Here is a 20,420-nt window from a genome sequence, read left to right as displayed (position 1 = left end):
CGGCTCAAAGCTTTCACCGTGCAGGTCTCAGCCTTGGTGGTGAGAACTACAGTATATACTTATGTTAGTGCTCACGACATTTGAGGCTGTCTCGTTATAAAAATCCATTGTCGTCTTGTTAATCGAGACGAGGCGAGATGCGAGCAGTGTCTCACCTCGTGAGTAACACTAAAAATATTCCACATTACTGCTTCCATTTCTCATAGATTTCGCTTTCCAGTCTAATCAGGCAATGATTTCAAAACGAGTTAAAACGAGCTAAACGAGCGAGCCATTTTTCAAACTCGACTCGACTCGAAACTCGATTTCAAAACAGTAACTCGGCTCGGAACTCGACTCGAGAAAATTACCTTTGACTCGACTCGAATTCGCTTCGAGTTTCGATTCGAGTCGAGTTTTAGCTCGACTCGTGCCCATCCCTAATTTAAACACCAAGTTCTAATTTATTTAAGGGAATGAAATATAGAAAATGAAAACAATCAGTTAAGACAACATATTTTTATTATATGATCTCATTCATTGCTTACTTACAGTTAATACTACTATCACAAAGACAACATGAACAAATATAAAATTTATATATAATGTTATTACTATTAGTGAAGAAGTTTAGTTACATCTTAAAGCTACAAGTGATAAACTAAGAGCATATGGTATTTCATACTAAATGTTACTTCACATCAAAGCTTACATTCTCTATTTTATATAAGGTATGCATTTGAAGAAAATTGACTTGTACCCAGACATCTCATAAAGCTATCATATGTATACAGCAACATTGTCAAACAAACCTGAGGATAAATGCGACTATTAAAGAATTTGACATATTCCATATGTCTGGTATATCCGTGAAAATTATAGTTTTTATGTCACCAAAAAGATGTAATGACATTTAATGATTACACTATTTTAATATACAACAATATTTCCCGATACATAGATAAAAGTAACAAGGTTTATGTGTCTAATATTATTAATGTATCTTCTTACAACGTATTACAACTTACTAACATAGTAATCATTGTTTCTCATATTTTTACAACATTATTAGTGATTTCTTTCATCTAAATATTTATATTTGAAACGATCTTAAACATTGACATTATATTGCCTATCTAACAAAATTAATTTCTAATATTAACAATAAAGTGTATAAATTTATATAATTGTTCAATACATATTATTTTAAAAATCCACTTATTATACATGACATTCGCTCACCTTATTACGTAATGATAGGAGCTTTGATGTTTCTCTAAATATTTCTTAATATTTCTCTAAATTACACAATGTGCATCGTAAGGGACGGTAAATAAATCCGCCTATGAACATGCTTGAAAGTATGACACAGTTTTGGCAAACACAGATTGGAGATACAGTATTATTCTTATATGGAGTAATTTTAAGCTAATATATCCTGTAAAGTTTTCATTTTTATTTCATTGTAATCACATACATAATTGTTAACAAATTATAATGGTAATAATTTTATTTTAGCGCAATATTTTTTAAATAACATTAGCTATAATAGGCGGAACCATACACCAACTAAACTGCTAGAAATAGCACTTTAGATTAAATTATGAAATAAACATTTTTTTCCTGCTAGTGTATTGTTCCTGCAGAAGAAAATTCAATTTTATTCTGGCTCGTTCAATCGTAGCCTTGCAAAATCTTCAAACACAAAATTGTCTTCATCGTCAGTCGCATAGCAGGAATTCTCATAACGCACTCGGTCAATGGAGATCATTTTCTTCAACTTATGAGCCTTTTCACTTTCAACAGAACCTGAAAATATCAGGAAGTCACAACAACGATGGCTTACTACAGTTTTAAAAAATTGCACTAATTGCAAACTTAGAAGTGATTTGTAAATTAATTATTTGCTTAATACTAACTACAAAATAATAAGTTTTTTTTTTAGTAAATTTTATGAACTACATCGTATAAAAAAAAAGTCGTTTTCACCACCCGGAGCGTATAAATACAGAGAATGTTATCGAGATAATTAAAATACTGGTGTACTGCAAAACATAACCTTCGTAAAATACCGGTAGTAATATTGAACATGCGTGGTGCATTGATTCTTTTAGCCCTTTTTCTATTTGTTTCCAAAAATAGATCTGCTTTATATACACAGATGCATAAAGGGAGCTGCTGACCTTCTAAGGTTAAATATGATGGCGGTTTTGCGTTAATATGTCCACAATTTCATTCTATTCCTTTAGTTCTATTAACCTTAAAGGACCAGCTATAGCCAAAGATTATGAGGATATTTTAAATGATTAGGTGAATCCTATTGTACAGATGTTCTTCCCTAACAACAACATGGTCTTTTAAGATAATGCACCAACGCACACAGCAGATCTATTCAGGTGTGAGTTGAAGAAAAACTCCAATCACATCACGGGCCAGTTTAACTCCCATTTATTATGTGTTTTTCTACGATGTGCAAATTTGATGCAGAAAATGCAAAAAAAAAAAAAAAGTCTGTATAGAGTAGGTTTCATGTCAACTTTTAACGCATTTTATTACAGTGAATTAAGTTTACTGGATCTACAAGGAGCGTTCAATACCAGGTTGACATGGATTGTGAGGTTTGAAAAGAAAGAGGTGTTCTTTATTGTAGCGCTTTTCAAATGATAAGTTACATGGTCTTGACTCTTGAGGGCACGGAGGAAGAGAGTGATAAGCGCAGCCATAATTGAAATTGAGTTATTAGGTGGAAGTGGTTAGATTGGATCACAGAACAGTATGTAGGTAATTGATGTATGGAAATGTGCCTGCAAAATGCAAGAAAAGCTTGTTTCGATGTGAAATTGCAATGCATTGCATGGAAATGTTGAACTTTATTTTCCAATTTATTCAGTAGTTTTAAAATGTCGCTTACCATTATCTTCCCCCGAGCAGCTCAAATGTCAAGAAGACTGTGTTAATAGCCCTGATACATTCTGTACGTATGTGGAATTTACATCGTAATTACAATACACCGACAAATGTCAGAATTTGTTCGAAAAGTTGGCACAAAGCTCGGAGATCAAGACAAGTAATTTACTTCACGTATTGTGTGTTATGTATGTATGGAGCAATTAACGAAGTGGAGTGTATCCATATATGTAAAATGGAGTGTTTGAATTTCGTTATTCCCATGATATGGCTGGTCAAAAAAAAAAAAAAACGTGGATGATTAATGATTGTTACTTTATATACCCAAAGCAGAAGTATTCAAAAAGCAAGCAAGCAAACAAAAGAACAAAATAGTTCATCCGAACTTAGAATTGGCGATTAGACCTCTTCCTCGTGGTCCAGAACTTGTAATCCCTTTCTATCTACATCAATATCTCTGAATCGAAGGTAGGTAGTGTTTCTGACTATTCCCTGGGTGGTAATGATGATAAGCCAGGATCTCTTACTTAAATAGAACTTAATAATTTTATGAATGACTTGGATTCTAGAAAGACGCGACGTAACTTCTGGAATTAGTACAAAAATCGTGATAAACAGTTCATAGAATTTTTGTTGATAAGCTTTTTCAAAGACATCATCGTCAGACTGTTGAAAAACTGAGAGTTCAGACATATGACAGTAAGCAATAAAGGTTATTTATAGATTCGTCGAAGAGGAGTTTGAAGTCAGTATCCCTAGGTTTGAATACGAGATAGCATCAGTTCTAGTTACGTACTCCTTACATTTAAAAGGATCATATAATACCATGAAAATACTCCTTCAAAATGTAAATATGAAGAACACCATTAGCTTTTATGCGATGACTTTAAAATTATCGGCATCCTTATTGGCCAGTAATCAAGGTACTGGTTCATAGATATGCCTTGCTATCTGTGATGAACACCCAAGCATATGATTGTCATTGAAGTATAAGAGAGTGGCCTAAGAGAGAAAACCTACCAGCGGTATCGAAGAATACCGTGAATGAGCATTTGGTTTGCCCTACATCACATTTTATTGCCTTCACTATACATAAAAGTTGGGCTTATGGAGCAGTACGTGAAAATGTTGGACAAAACGGGAATCTCTATCAAATATCTATGTTGCCAATTCTCAAATCTTCAGCTACATTGTTGAAAGAAGGGATATTTGTTGGACCAAATATACGAAAGTTGACATCTGATGAACATTTCGAAAGCACAATGATGGAAATATATCAGCAGCTAGGAGAAGTTTGAAAAATGTTGTGAATTTTCTTGGTCAGAATAAGCACCCTAAATCCAAGAAAATAGTAAAAGATATGCAACAGAATTTTAAAAAATTAGGATGTAAGGCGAATCTGGCTCTACATTTTCTAATTTCACACGTAGATAGTTTTTTTTTTTCGGATAATTTGGCGAATACATCTGAGAAATATGATGACCGGTTCCACGAGTTTCTTAAAACTCTCGAACATCATTATCAAAGTCATTGGGAAATAAACATAATGACTGAGTACTGCTGGTGAATCACACGCAAAGATGAAGTGACAAATAAAAGAAAAAGCATCAAGGGTTTAGTCAATGAAAGTAATTTCAACTTCTTATTTGTATATTGCTTTGCATATTTTGTCTATATCTCTATAGTTTTTCTTCTCATAATGTCATATGTCTTTTTAGCGATTTAGAGCCTCAGTGGCTCAGTGGTAGAGCGTTCACCTCTGATGCATGGGATCCCCGGTTCAAACCCTGCTCCGACCAAGTGAACTTTGTGGTGGACAAACACCGTGTGCGTGGGTTTCTTTGAGGTTCTCCCGTTTCTTCCCACTTTCCTCATTCCATCATATCATTCATTTCTAAGCATCACCGTCTCCTGTAGCCTAACCGGCATAACCGTTGGACGTAGAACTTAATTTTTTTTTTTTTTTTTTTAGCGATTTAACTTTCCCATTCCGCCTCCATTTTCCTGTAATTGCTTTCCAATTTCATTGTTTACAAATCATAATGATTATGATCACTCTATAAAACCCGATGTGATGTAGAAAACCAAGCAATCAATTTATTCAGAAAATCATATTGTCATGCAAAACATGAACAAAATTCAAAATTTTTCGACCTATTCAATTACTGAAGGATATTCACCAAATACATTCCGTAAATAAGTTCGAATGGATCTTCCCTTCCCAACACTTTTTAAAATTTTAGTAAATAACTTAAATACATAATGAATTATGTACAATAGAAGATATTGAGCATTTTGGAAATGAGCCTGAACGAAGATGTGTTTCAGGTCTTTCTCTATGTGTCAGGAATTTGGATGTTTACGTTACGACCTCATGATTACTTTTCACAAACTTCCCCATGGTGTGGAAGATCATGGAAACTATTAGTTCATTTGATAACCTTTTGTAAGTATTAATATTAAATGTTGAACTTTTCAAAATTATTATACTGTTTATTGTTACCAAATTATTTGCAGAAAGTATGAAACAATGGAAGTAAGTGTAGTAATGATCGTTATATAACTGAACGAGCCTTGAAGGTTGAGACATATCCTTGAATGTCAATCATGATGTTTAATAGTAAATAACGGAAATATAACGCTAACGAGAAAACGATTTTGTATATAGTTTTGTGATCATATAACACAAATACTACTATCAAGGAATGCAAAAACATGGAACTGAACTGTGTATTCTGCAGATATATCGCTTTTAATTCCTCCGAATTTCAAAAACATTCCCGTTGTAGAAGATGATTTCTAGACGACATTGTTTAATTAAGAAAGCTTGATTCAGGAGATTCAAGACTATATATTACGTAAGTTTCTGGAGATCCAAAGTGAAAATTACAATCAAATTCATAATAAGTACCTGGAAATCCAAAATGAGGATTGCATTGAAAACTGTATTAAGTTCTCTGGAGATCCAAGACGAAGATTACATTGAAAATTAATAAGTTTAAGTCTACCGTGCGAATTTATTTTCATATTCGGATAGATAACTTATTCAACACCACTTACGAAGCATAAAATAACAGCAGAAAATTGTTGATTTTAATGTAAATTGAGAGAATTGTATCAATCACTTAATTCACTCACCTGGAACTGGATGAAGAAGTTTGAAAGGTACATCAGTGACCAGCTCACCGCCTAATGTTCCACAATTAACTTTCACTCGCACGGAGTAGGAGATCACAATACCCAGGGCGTCATTAGGGTTCTTGCCTTCTGCCAACAAAGTAGACGAAGCAAGGTTCACGTCGTCATCCTTTTAATGAAATCAAACATGTATGAGATCTTAAAAACACGAAGTACAAATTTCAAGTACTACGCTTAGAATATAGAGGTAAGGAAGTAAATAGAACGGAAATTAAGGAACAATATACATTTTATACTAATATCCTTAGAGGATAAGAAAATTATTATTATTATACAAATCAATGAATGAGAAATATAGTTATACAATATAAAACTTTTGAATTGGTTTATTGAATTTTAACTCCCTTTTCAGCCCAGAGACTATGTAACTTTCTTTATTGAGAGCAAGAATTAACACTTTGAAAATCTTTACCATGTAAAAAATGACTAAAACTAAAGTCTAACAAAACAACCATAATATTTATAGGTACTTGATCCCATATTCCATATACTTGGAGGTAATTTTAAGATAATAATAAAATGTATAGTATTACCTATTAGCTATAAACACAGTAAAACTTACATTTTAGAGTATAGTTAGATAAAAAAAAAAACATTTTGTCATTTCGTGGTATGTAGGCCTAAATACATTTAGCGATACGAAGTGGTCATAACAAATTCTGAGACAAATTTAGTTCACAAAAAGAGAGGACCATACGAGGATGCAGTGACAGCTGTGAACAGCAGTGATATTATTGAATAAGTGTGTCAAGTGACGGTATTCTGTGCACATACAGAGTTATACTACAGGGTGGCCCGGAAGTGGGCGTACCCCCTTTAGTTTCAACAGTATGGTGATTATACCGATGTTTATGACTCTTAAGACTTCAAGGTAACTGTGTGCAGACATTCTACCATAACTAACACTATACTGTTGAAACTAAAGGGGGTACGCCCACTTCTGGTCCACCCTGTACACATGTTTTCTTTTCAGTCTGCGCGGGTACAATCAGTAAAGGTTGGTTATTTCATAAACATTATAGTCCCATCTTTTTACCTTAGAAACAAATCCAAAGTTGAAAAATTTTGAAGTCTGTATTCAAGGGTGTCACCAATGGGAGTACATTTAAATACTAAAGGATATCGATTAATATATAGTGTCAAAAGTCTTTGGAAGAAAATAATTTTAGTTCAACTGAGACGTCCCTGACTCTATCGGGAAAAAAATTCTGAACTTTGTCATCTATTTTGGATAGAGGCTACATAAATTTGTACAAAACTGATTATTTTACAAATATATATAAAACGATATACTTGCTACTCGATTCTTTTACAATTAAAAAATTTGAATTGCCTTTGCCTTATTTTATTAGTGTCACCTCTAGTTGAATTTAGTTAGCTCAAAAGGTCAGGCTTTCAAATTAATGAAATAAGGGTTTTAACATTTCTTCATGTATGAATTACTTCTGAGACAAAAGGTTCGACCAAATCTTATGGGACGCCTGACACATACAGAATTAAATCGTTTGTAGAAATGTTTTATACTATACATTTAACATTTAACCGTTAAACACAATTCCTACCTTTAATTGTCCATCCAGAGCAATTCCCCTTCTGTCTCTATTGCTAGATGCCAATGGAACCAAATAAAATATTTTGTTGAGAGAGACTCCAGGTGTAATCGGACATCCCTCCCTAGACTGGATGCTTGCAACGCATCGAGAAAATTGAGCATTTACCATTGTTACTTCACAATGTTGCATGATAAGCACCTGAAATAGAAATAACATCAAATATCGTATATTATATTTAGTATAAAATATAGTACTTTTGATTTTTTATTTTTGTAATATATAGTTTAATCTCCGCAATAAAATTCTAGATACGATACTAAACTTGTGTTATTAGAAAATTTGTATGATATATTTTTAAAAGTTTCAATTTCATAGAAACAATTGAGATCTGCATTAGCAAAGAACTTTTTTGTATGCTCTTACAAATTGATTAATCTTAATTTGACTTTCCTTGCGAGTTTCTGAGTTTTTGCTTGACTTAATTGGACCAAAGGAAGATTTGTCTACCATACACCGTTACAAAGTTATTATTACAAGCAGTTAGAATTTCACGAATCACAGCACAACAGTATGCATTTTACCATAAACAAGTAAAAGAGTGATTTTGTTTTAATTTGATTCGCTAACCTTTATTTACATTACCATACCAACAACAGTGAGAAATCTATTGGACAAATGTGTATATACGTGATCTAGCAGAATGTACTTATAAGGAATGCTTCGGAAATGTAAAATGAGTTTAGAAAACATTCACTATTTCAAGTTATTACATGCACTGTAGTCCCGTTTAAGCGAATTTCCGGATTAACATAATCGCTTAAAAAAAAAAAAAAAAAAAAAAAAAGCCCAACTTTTATTTCAAACACCTACAACAAGTACGATATTTGTTTTGGTTTAACTGTGATTTGTAAAAGAGTAAGTTCATCGTTACAATGCTTGGCTGTACTCACACATTTCCTCATTCCCATCGATTTTTAGCACACGTACTGTGCTGTACTGTAAAGGTCAAAATACACCAGTCAATTGAGATTTACACAGAACTAAACAGTTCTGCCAACCAACTTAATTGGCAACGTAGTCCTTACGAAAGAAGTAAAATTGCGACTGGAGGTGCGATGTCGAAACAGTTGGATAAATGACGGCAAATTGCTAGTTGGCCAACATACTTCTTAAACCACATTGGGCCAACGTATTTTTTAAATTTAATTTGTGCAATTCCCAAAGTACACAAGCAGTAGCGTAATTTCAGATTTGGCTTGGGGGGGGGGCAAGACCCCTTAATATAAGTAAAATTTCGCGTTTTTCACTGACTTACTACTATTCTATTGATAAAATCTATATAAATCTCAAACCCAGGGGGGAGCAAATGGCCCTCCCTGCTCCCCCTAAATGACGCCCCTGTACATAAGGCCTACCAAATGTGCTGCTACAGAAATATATACTTTTGCACGCACTTGATGTTTCGTGCGTTTCTTTTTCTAATAATGCTTGTGTTTTGAATAATAAAACCAAGCTTGCAAGAAATCTAATTAATTCCAGATTCCTCCTGTGGAATCCTGCGTAAAAGTCACGTACATTAACCGTATTGCTACGATCTTCAGGTGCAAACTTGGATTCCAGCCATCTTTAGAATATAATTAAGAATTGTTATTAATTATTGTTTTGTAATATAATGAATTCAGTGTAATAGTTGATGGAAAAAATGATGACGATGATAGATCACGCATATGGTGTGTTCTTTTGTAATGTACTCACAAGCACTTCTATCTTTGTACTTACAGTATAATTCTACAGTTTTTGTATTAGTTTATTATGTTCGTATTTATTTCGATACCAAAATTAACCCTAAAGACGATCTAAAATATAGCGAAATATGGAAAATAAAATGGTATAACCGTCCGCGAACAACAGAAAGAAAAAGAACACATCTCAAACATATGTGGCAATTTCTCTGAATTTTAATGTAGGTAATATATTTTAAAAAAATACATAAAAGTATGTTAATAGTGAGTATTGAAGGTACACAAAAATAATTCTTGTTGAACTTATATCCATATCTGCATTTTCAATTTTAAAAAAATGAAATGAAATATTTGTTTTACGTATCACGGTTATGCCGGTTAGGTTAAAGGAGACAGTGATGATGAGAAATGAATGAGATGGTGGAATGAAGAAAGTGAGAGGAAACGGGAGAATCTCGAGAAAACCCACGAGCACGGCATTTGTCCACCACAAAGTCCACACGGCGCGAGCTGGGATCGAACCAAGGACCCCAAGCACCGGAGGTGAACACTCTACCACTGAGCCACCGCGCATCCTCAATTTCAATTAAAAATATATATATTGTTTCTAGAAAAAATAGTATGCTCTCTTTATAAAAGTATCTAATAAGACCTTGGTAGCATATAGTCGATAAAATTAAACAGAATAGAGCTTTGAAAAAGGTTACCCTAACAACTTTCACATATTTCACAGTTTCATGAAACAATTGAAGCTACCAACCTTGATGTCTCTGACGGATTTTCTTGAACTATTATTGATGCTGACGTTAACAGATATCTTCTCGCCGTGGTAATAGATCTCTCTATCCAAAGTTACTTCCAAGTTCAGCTTTCCTTGAGAGAAGGTGAATCCTTTGCTTACAACAGAACTTGGCAGTCTACGACTTCGAGTGATTGGTGCATACTGAGTCTGAAACAACATTTTAATTTTATGGATTTCATTTTACTTTTTAAGTATACGATATTCTAATAGCTATGACCTAGCATTTTTCATAAAGAAGAGATTAAAGAGATTAATTTTAGAATATTTGTGTGAAACGTAACTCTTGTGATAGAAACATACACACTTCGGAAATATTAATGATACACAGATCATGGACAGAAAGAAGTAACAGAGAAGTATTTATACAAGCAAACTATAATCACAACATAGAATGTTCACTGACCAACATATTTACTAGAAGGAACAAGTAAGGAAAGAACGGAACAAGGAAACTCGCGAACGAAGTGTCTGGACTGTAAGAAGAAGGTAAGTAAAGGAAACAACTATGAGTAGCACAAAATAGTCAGAAAATTATTCCTTGTTATCCACCGACCTTTGATGAGAGACGAACTGATTACTTCTCCTAGTTTTTATATACGAAACATAACTCTATGAGTCCTTTCTTATCAATCTGGTTTGGTTTTATCACATTTCTTCCTGAAAACTATCTTTTTCTTGAAACAATCACCTATTAAGGTTAACAACACTGCTTTGAACATATTTGACTTAAATGTGTAGCATGTAAGCTTAGTAATTCGACCATGCATGAATAATATCTTTACCTTCTTAATAGCCAGAGAAAGAGAAGATCTTTTGTGTGGTCTCTCGTCAGGACTATCTGCTACGAAAGCTTTGATTGCGTACTCCACTCCCAAAGGCTTTCCTTCATCGTTTGGTCCTGGCTGTAGTGTCACAGAAGATGGAGCATTTGGGGGGAAATAAAAGGTGAATGGAAAGCAGTTGGGTCCAAGTTTTCGTATTAGACGCTCCTGAGAATATAAGGAAGATAACAACTAATGAAATTACATGATTTTTTATAATAAATTGACAAAAGTAATGTTGTTTCTATCAAATTAATACATTTAAAAGTATCATTTTTTCGTTAAATATGATTAGAGCCAACTACAAAATATGAATTCATATTTCAATAAACTAGGAAAGATAGAGGTTTCTCCGAAGTTAGAGCAAATTGTTCTCATCTATTCTATTTGTACCTAACACTCATATTGACACTTTGGAAGGGTGGAGGGAATCACATAGACGAATATTCACTTTTGTTATAAACCACTTTTAATACAAATTATGAAATTTGTACTTATATGAAGAAATATCTAACAATGTTACAAACATTTCTAAAGTTTATTTTGAGCCAGCCTATTTTTCATTAATATATATCGTAAAATAATGTTATCATTATTACTAATATTACTATTATACAGAAAATAATATAACGTTAAAGTAGCGATACAAAGGAAGCAATGCAGCTAATTAGAAGTTCAGTGTTAGGCAAGCCTAAAATAGATGGCGTAAGTTTAATTTTCTGGTAACATCATGTAACTTATCTTCTATTAATCTTTCTTGTATCGTACACATTTAATGTTCTCAATAATTGACATTACACCTTCAATGATAACAATTATATCTTCATTATTAGATATATTTTACACTTGTGTCTATCACAATTATAGTCAACGATTTGTTCCTTCATCTACGTAGCGGTCAGTATTCATAGATCGAGGGAAATTTTCCGAATGTAGGAAAAATTTATAGAAAACGTTAAAAAGCACAAATTTAGGAAAGTAGTTGTTCTGAATTGCAGACTGAATTTTATAGACGCATATTTAATCTACCTTCTGTTGAAAAAAATCGATGTTTCAATTATCTTCTGATCCTACAAAACCTTTGAGACTTTGCTAAGTGAACCTCCGTCTCTCCGTTCTTCTGCTTCTATGGAAGAGCATGGCACTATTGACGGAGTGCGAAGACCAAAGTGGTCAAAAGCCAGGTACTACTTTGGAACAAAACATTTCGTATTTGTAATGTTTGGCAATCCTACTTGTTCTTCGAATGTTAAGTAGTAACTATAAATGCTAGTGAATTGCGTTGCATTTTGTTTTTAATGGTCGTAAGTGTTCAGTCGAGAGAATCTCAGACAAACAAAGACCAAGCAAGAAGAAAATCTTGCAATGATACTGGGAAGAGTGGCCTGATTATTTTACTTATTGAACCATTGCACATACTGTATTTCACACATTTTTATCACATATTTTAAGTTTTTTTTCTTATGAGTGCAGAAAAAAACACCATTTACGAATTAGGGAAAATTTAACTAAGAAATGGACTTTTCTCTGTCGTGATGAGAAATTTCTCTCGGAAAATCTACGAATTGCTGGTGGAGGGTCTAGGTACACAGTAGACACAACTATTTTTTCTTTTAATGTTTGTTAGTTCTTTAACTTATGGTTGAGTACACCATCTTACTCCCCCTCAATATACAAATTCTCAGTAGGAATGATTGATAATTTTCTAACATACATTTCCTTAAAAATGATTTTCTACGAAAATAATTCCGTAACAGTCACAGCTTCGTAATAGATTTATGAACGCTGTGCTTCAGAGCGAAAATTCCTTCGTTTATTTCAATAAAAAAAATTGAACACAAGTGAATTATTTCCGGCTTTGTTCCATTGGAACAAAATATTGTTATGTAATAGACACTTGAATTTATCTCATTTAGTGGAATTTACTTACCTGCACCTGTGAAAGTTCAGCTCTCTTTGTTGGGGGTGGTACTATCTGTGACTGTGAGAGGATCAGTTCTTTACTGAACTTCAGTCCCATAACCTCATCCTCTTCTCTTCCATATCTGTAGGTTGTCGTCACCTGGAAAGATAAAAAAAATATATTGTCTTGGTGTTCTCTAAGTTACTAAATTCAGGACTAAACTCAGATATTAAACTAATCGACGGCTAATTTAACGTAAAGGAAGCAGCAAGTGTGATATTTTATCAATTAACAAAAATATTAGTAGTGTCGTTATGACGGTTGGATGCTCATTCTGGGACAAACAAGAAACCTAGTTTATTTTATTTAGATGTATCAATTATAGTTTCCGTTAACATTCTAAGGGTTAAATTGCGTCCAAAATGTTGAAAAAACGTCATAATACTATAATCCTTTACGCTGAATTTTATCTTCCATTCTTCTGAATTATCATCCTACATCCAGATTCTCACTATAGAAGAGTCCACTGCAACACAAGAAGTAGGGCTTTCATTTTCTTAGCAGGCTTTCTGCGGGAAATGTATGGTCCTTAGGCGTTGCGTTTGACCACTGACTCTATATATATATTTAAACCCGGGACATTTAATGACTTTTGATTGAGATGTCAGAAATAGAATGGCTTGAATTCAGGTGGTAGTTATTTTTTTTATTATTATTATTTTTTTTTACAACAAATGAAATGTTAATTTTGAGGTATCTCGAAGTTTTGCGTTTGTATAAGCGAACCAGATTGACATAAGTTTCCTAGAAAAGTGCTAACTTATCAAGGTATATTAGGCAGATGATCTGCTTCTAGTAGTAATTCAAGTCGATTTATAATTTTTGCCATCTTCCTGCTCTTCAGTTTGTCACTGCAACTTTTCTGGAAAACTTCCTTGCTCTTTTGGACACAGTTATCGAAACGTTTATGTTATTGTAGTGACCCGAGTTTTCCAAACCTGGATGATTAGGCACGTCTCTCTTCTACTATTGCAAGGAACTTTAGCCTATCTTTATCCTGACAATGTCACTTGCGCAGATGGTCGTGTTGTTCCTGCTGTGGATATCAATATCGTGGTCGCGATCTTTGAACACCTTTTACAACTGTAAATGATAAGGCCAAATACTTCGGTGAGCGAATCAGCCGAAAGAATGATGATACTCTTAACAGTGATAAAACCAATGGCACATCCATTGATATTGAACTGCTTCTGGAACTGGGTAACTGAAGATTTAGCATGAAACTGCATCATTAGTATTCCAGAAGCAATTCACTTTAGAAATCAACTAAGAAAATAGTAAATTATCACTGATACGATATGATTAATATATTTACATTCGGACCATGTTCAAACTTCAGCAGATCAGTCTACTCTGCGAGTGCGAATAAGGGGTTAAAATTAACCTTGCATACACGACTCAGCATTCTAATTAGAGTACATCATGTAGATTCTAATTAGAGTATGTTGCTTCATGTTTGTTAGTGTAGAAACTATATCTAAAGTACAGCATATTATTTAGAATCGAGCTAAGACTAGAGAATATTAGATAAAAATATCTCACATCTCCAGAGTTGGCAGATCATGAATTGTTAAGAAGATTTTCTGCACCATGTGGCTTTATGCAGACCATCATAAACACATAGTTCTACTAATTTTAATCACAGTATAGAATCTACTTCAATATATTTTGGGAAGACCCTACAGTTCATTGATTTGCCTATTTTGATGCCTCGAATTTAGAAACATGAACGTTGCTAAAAATATATTGAAGACTGTTTAGAATTACTGGTTCAGGGTTCAGATTTAGATATGAACGGAATAAATAGACTTACAGGCTTTTAGAAAAATCAAAGAGATAGATATTTCTGAAATCTGCCTTGGATACATGATGGACTATCCAGTTTCGTTATGTATCGGAATGTAAAACCTTAATTGTGAGTTAGGCTAGCAGTTTTTGAATCAATGATCTTCCATGTTCACAAAAAAATACACGAGAGTACGTATAGGCTTTGTAAAGTGTCATTAGTAATACAAAATGTGAATATGCTTTCTTTCTGTGTCTCTTTGAAAAGAACAAATGCTATTAGAAAATAAATTACTGTGATTTAATGGCAATAATCAGTTTTATTTTCTAGTGGACAAACATAATATGCATGAGCTTTCTTGGGATATTTCAATTTGTACTTACAATATCTTTCATGATTTTTTTCACCCTTCGTTTACGGTTGCAGTCTTCTTTATCAATTAACATAAAGGGCATTGCTGTCTTCTTTATCATTAAGGACATACAGGTAAGGCATTGAAGTAAACAAAATCACGAGGTTAAACTCATTTTACATAAATATTTTGAGAATCTTGTTGACAATCTTCCAGATTGTTATTTATCTAGATATGAGCATCCCCATGCAGTGGCGTACGCAGAGGGGTTCCAGGTTTTAACTTCCATCTTCAACAAGATATTATGGGAAACACGTATATCATAATAATATGTATATGCAAATATCATTAAAAGATACGAACTTGGAAGGTTGAACTTTTCTTGATGAACCCATGTATAGACTACACCACTTTCCCTATGTATTGTCACTAGTAATGGAAGTATACATATATCATAATTATCAAATTGTCAATAACTTCGGGTGTGGTATGAATATAATGTTTTTTGAAGCTAGAAAGAACATATCTCTCTTACACTTAAAATCGGCCCGTTGGTTCTTTGAGTCTGCTTATGTTGGTCTATCCTCTGTAGTATTATTGACAATGGTTTATAGTATATTGCGAGTGTAGGAATACATTTTCGTGCTGACTACAGATTGGTGTCAATGGACAAAACTACACACAGGATACCTGTAATTCCAATGAAATATTAGGCTGGAAACCAAAATATGTGGTGATATTGTGTAATGTGATATATATCGATTCGTAATATATAGATGTCAAGCACTTTCTGTTCTGTGTGCATAGAGCTTTTCAAAAATAGGTGGTTACTTAGGTATTAATTTCTAATTCATATCCGTATTTGTATTCGTACCTGTCCAAATATCTTCCTTCCTCTAAGGTAATCGTTGTCAACCACCACCACGCCATCGATGGCATCCACATGGTCAAGGTGATCAATGAAATCACGTTTTCCTAAGTAGACAGTGACTTTCCCTGGAAAATATAAAATACAATCAACTAATTTGGATTCTAAAAATTATTAGTGCTGACCTTTAAATTAACTGCAAATGGAATACTGAGAATTTATAAAGCAATTTTAAGAGATTATAAGGCGAACATGTAGAATATGGCCTGCAAGAATCTGTAAAATGTAATGCAAATTTTAAAAATTATAATGATAAAAGTATTTATTGATTAGAAATTCATTTCTAATTTCAAACATATATTCGAATTTTCACTAAACATACTTACTAACATAGTACATCTACTTCTTGAATTTTTATCCAAAATAAAAAGACGAGAAAGTTTACTTCGGTTGACAATTACAATCAAAAAGCACTTTAAAAAATAATTAATAAAATTTGTCGTTTATCATTTACATTAAGCTTTTAGTCATTTCCATTTCTTTCATTCGAGGTTCATTGTATATACTTTCCTATATAACTTTTAGGGATAATTAATTATCAGAATTCTTGGTACCTAGGACAATAACAACACACATATAGTAAAACATAATAATTAAAGATAAAGGAAAAAAATTATCTCTAAAATAGCTCAGGCATTTTTTTAAAAATTCCTCATCACAAAACATACAATAAGTGGCCATTTGAAATAATACAATAATAGAATTGTATCTTCGACAAGTTCCTTAATATTTTGTCTCTTATTATTATTGTTTCCCTTATGAGTAGCTCCGAAAATAAAACTAAAGAGATTGTTTTGAGACTTCTTAGATTAAATCGGACTAGGTTAGGTTTCGTTACCGTAATTAGTATTTTGTTGTATATTGATTGTCCTGCCATTCGAAACACCCAATGAAATTTTAAAGTTGTCATTTATAGTGAAAGAAAGTATCTGCAAATGAGAAACATTTTCCTTCACTATGAGTTGTTTATTTGAGAAGTAAATTGCCGTGAAGGTGCATTGTTGGTAGATCAGCTAATAATAATACATTTCTGAGGTGTCACCAATAGGTTAGCAAATGCTCATAAATCATCAACTAAATTGTTAGCTATACATCATTATAACTGGTGCTCCTATCTATATAGATTTAGCATCTGAAGAATATACTCTTTCTAACGGGTGTCCCAAAATTCAAGCAAGATTTCAATTTTGCGAAATTTGTGCGGTAAGGTATTGCCAAAAACAACAACAAGAACAAAAATGTAACATCTGACAGTTCAGAGTTATTAAAAATGGAGCACTACACGAAAGAACAAGGTGTTTTCATTGTTGCTTAATATTTTAAAAATAATGAAGGTTTGGCAGTTCACAATTGAAAGGGACATTAAACTAACAATCAAATCAAAATAAAGTTCATCAACTGTGAAGAGCCAAAAAATTTAGGAAGATTGGATCAAGTTCTGATCTTAAACACTCTGAACGTTCTTCCAACAATTATTTCAACACAAAACATCGAGTAGCTGGCTCCGCGTAACGTAGTCGCTAACGCTTTCGCCTTCGGTGCGAGCGGTCCCGGATTCGATTCCCGATGAATGAGTTTTTCTTGGGTTTTCCTCATTCACACCAGGCAAATGCCCAGGGCGAGTTCTTCCTTCTCTAATCCTTTCTTCCTTCCCTTTCCCTGGATAGTGTGCTCGCCGAGGGGCCTCATCCCTCAAAATGTTACGGGCTAAATGGCCTTAGATGCCGAAAGCCCAGAAATATAAATCCTAATCCTAACACAAGACATCAAAGCAGTTCGTGAGAGTGTTCCTGAGAGTCCAGAAACGTCAACTCGGCACAGTGGTCAAGATTTGGACATTTCAAGAAGATATCTACAGCGTATTCTCACGAAAGATAGGCCTATGCATCTTCATACTTATGAAGTTCAATTGACTCCAGAACTGAAGCCTATTGAAGTCCATAGGTACCGTAGGTTTATGCCAACAACCCCACGGCCACCCACGCCATGAAGGAGGAAATTGAGCGCTGTGTGAATGAAATTCAGCCATATTTATGCAAAATAGTCATGGAAAATTTCAATAAAATGGTGCGTAGACCTATGTGCCAACAAAATCGAGCACTGTAAAAAAAAAAAAAAAAAAAAATCAAAATTAAATTTACAAAAAAAAAAAAACGGTGACAATCTGTCGCCAAACCTCTATGTAAATCAATTTACACTTATAAAGTAAAATTACAAATATGAAATGGTGTAAAATTACATTTTTATTAATAAAAATACTTTTCTTGTAAATTTACTGTAAATTTGTATATAAACAAAAAAATTTGTAATTTAATCTAAGGAAATCTAAATCAGCTCACAAAATGAGGGATAAATGATTTTACATTGATATTTGGTAATTTAATTACTGATTTTTTTTCAGTATGGAGGCCATTTACTTGATATGCCATTTCATACGTAACCCTATACTGTATATTTTATGAATCAATAAAAAGTTTACAATTTTTAATTATAAATCTGTGTTTTCTACCAAAATAGCTTCTTGCGTGAATTTTGTGGCACACAGTATTTCCTTATCACTATACTAAATTCGGAATTTTTTAAAATGCACTTCAACTTCCTGCTTCAATATTAAACTTCGTAGAACAAAAGTGGTAAAAAAATAGCGAAAAACTTTTTTTTTTTTAAAAAAAAACGATCTCAAAAATAGGTTTCATCTCCATCCTTATGCTTCTATTCCAAGCGGAAGTGCTAGAAATCTATAACTTCGGGTTTTAATGTTCATCATAATGGAGCAAAATTAGTAAAAGATACAGGGAAACTTTATCCTTATGTTCAGCAGCTCAAGAATAGACCCCATATCTGCCCTTATCCCTATTCTAAACCGGAAGTAGCTGAAATTGACTATAGCGTCCGGTTTTAATGTTGATTTTCATAGTACAAAAGTGATTTCAAATAGTGAGGAACTTTTTTTAAAAAATGGAATTTAATGTCTTAAGAATAGATTCAATTATGCATCAATTACCTTATTGAAGTCGAAAGTTGTAAAAATTGTCGCTTTCGGTTTTACGCAATATTACATTCTTATCGAGCAAAAACGGTAAGAAATAGCAAATAAATATTTTTGATATATCATCCCAATAGCAGATTTATCTTCCTCTCGCCTTATATACTTATTGAAACCGGAACGGATTACTTCTGGTTAGTATATTGGACCCTATAATTTGGAAGTCTACCACAGTTTTGCAATATGAAACAGAACCCACTTGTTTTGAATTCTTACCTTGATTTGACACAGCGAAAAACTATCAAATTTTACTTTTTTTTTTTTTTTTTTTTACAATTTCACAGATAAGAAATATCACAAAACAAAATTTGATAGCTATCTATAAGAATTATAGACCCCTATACCTAGGTATATACATAAGAACATAATTATTTAAAGTATTTGTTGTTACTTACCGTTTGGTGTAGTTTTCTTGTAAACTTTCACAGCCACGATATACAAAATACATAGCAAAGGAAGCATTCTGTTAATTCAACGCGTCCTTTTCTGACTACCTGTTCTGGTCTCCGTTAAGTACTTTTATAGACAGTCAAAGGGTTTCCTAATCTTCGGCCTACGTCGAAAATTAAATTAAGATATTAAGGTGCCACCTACAATAATACACCATGATTCTTCCAATTTGCTTTCATTTCTACCCCACTCAGAAGTGCTGAATCACTGTAGACATTAAGATTATTCACTAAAGATTTACATTTTCTCCCCTCCAAGTAACGAAAAAAAGAAAAGATTATTTTCTTTTTACTAATCCCCATGTAGTGAAAAGGTTAGCGTGCATGGTGACATAGAACTTTCGGAGTTGACTTAGCATGAAACAACTGTAGGGTAGGTTTACACATACTTTATCATTTTGTATGATACATTTAATAAGTTTCAACCAACAACCAATGTTTAATGAGACTTATGAAAATATCTTAACAATAACCAACCTTAAAAAGAAGTTTTTATCTCCCTCATGGCTAAGCAATTAGTATACACGCCTTTCGCGTGAGAGACCTGGATTCATTTCCCGGCGGGAGCTCATGTGGTTCGGATCCTACGTTAAACTGTAGGTCCACGCCTCAGCTCATATAGCTTCGCTGCTGAAAGTGACGTTAACCACAAAATCAGATCATATCAAAAGGAAATTTTATGCATGAGACGATTTGTCTTATTCAAAAATATAATGAGACACGATTTACGATTTTGAGTTATTTAGAAATAAAACGTCGATGGAATAATTTAAACAAGGCTCTAAAAAGCAGAAAATAATAATAAAAAGCGTTGAAAAACAGATAAGACATCTATCCTAGTAGTATGCGTCAATGTTAGTAGAAATTAAACAATAGATGCAATCTGCTAATTCA

At 33.2% G+C, this 20,420-nt stretch overlaps 1 protein-coding gene across 1 annotated transcript; it reads right to left on the bottom strand.

Annotated features, from left to right (window-relative positions):
* Nucleotides 1-483: 483 nt before the first annotated feature.
* On the bottom strand, nt 484-19,594 carry Arr2 (arrestin 2). Its single transcript, XM_081757175.1, has 8 exons — nt 19,473-19,594; nt 15,978-16,099; nt 12,933-13,064; nt 10,964-11,170; nt 10,140-10,328; nt 7,647-7,835; nt 6,025-6,193; nt 484-1,788 (listed from the first exon to the last, which is right to left on the bottom strand). The coding sequence occupies exons 1-8, from the start codon at nt 19,537-19,539 to the stop codon at nt 1,640-1,642; spliced, it is 1,224 nt and encodes a 407-aa protein (XP_081613301.1). The 5' UTR covers nt 19,540-19,594; the 3' UTR covers nt 484-1,639.
* Between the last annotated feature and the right edge of the window lie 826 nt (nt 19,595-20,420).

The sequence above is a fragment of the Thermobia domestica genome, chromosome 5 (genome assembly GCF_964235325.1).
Source record: "Thermobia domestica chromosome 5, izTheDome1.hap1.1, whole genome shotgun sequence".
Taxonomy (NCBI): Eukaryota; Metazoa; Arthropoda; class Insecta; order Zygentoma; family Lepismatidae; genus Thermobia; species Thermobia domestica.
This window is presented reverse-complemented; position numbering and strand designations above follow the sequence as displayed.

Bases quoted from the DNA above. Each gene is read 5' to 3' on its own strand.
- Arr2 (XM_081757175.1), bottom strand. From the start codon at position 19,539: ATGCTTCCTTTGCTATGTATTTTGTATATCGTGGCTGTGAAAGTTTAC. The intron at 13,065-15,977 runs GTACGAATACAA...TTATCTTTCCAG, and splicing joins GAAGGAAGATATTTGGACAG to GTGACGACAACCTACAGATA. The intron at 1,789-6,024 runs GTGAGTGAATTA...TGATATTTTCAG, and splicing joins ACTTCTTCATCCAGTTCCAG to GTTCTGTTGAAAGTGAAAAG.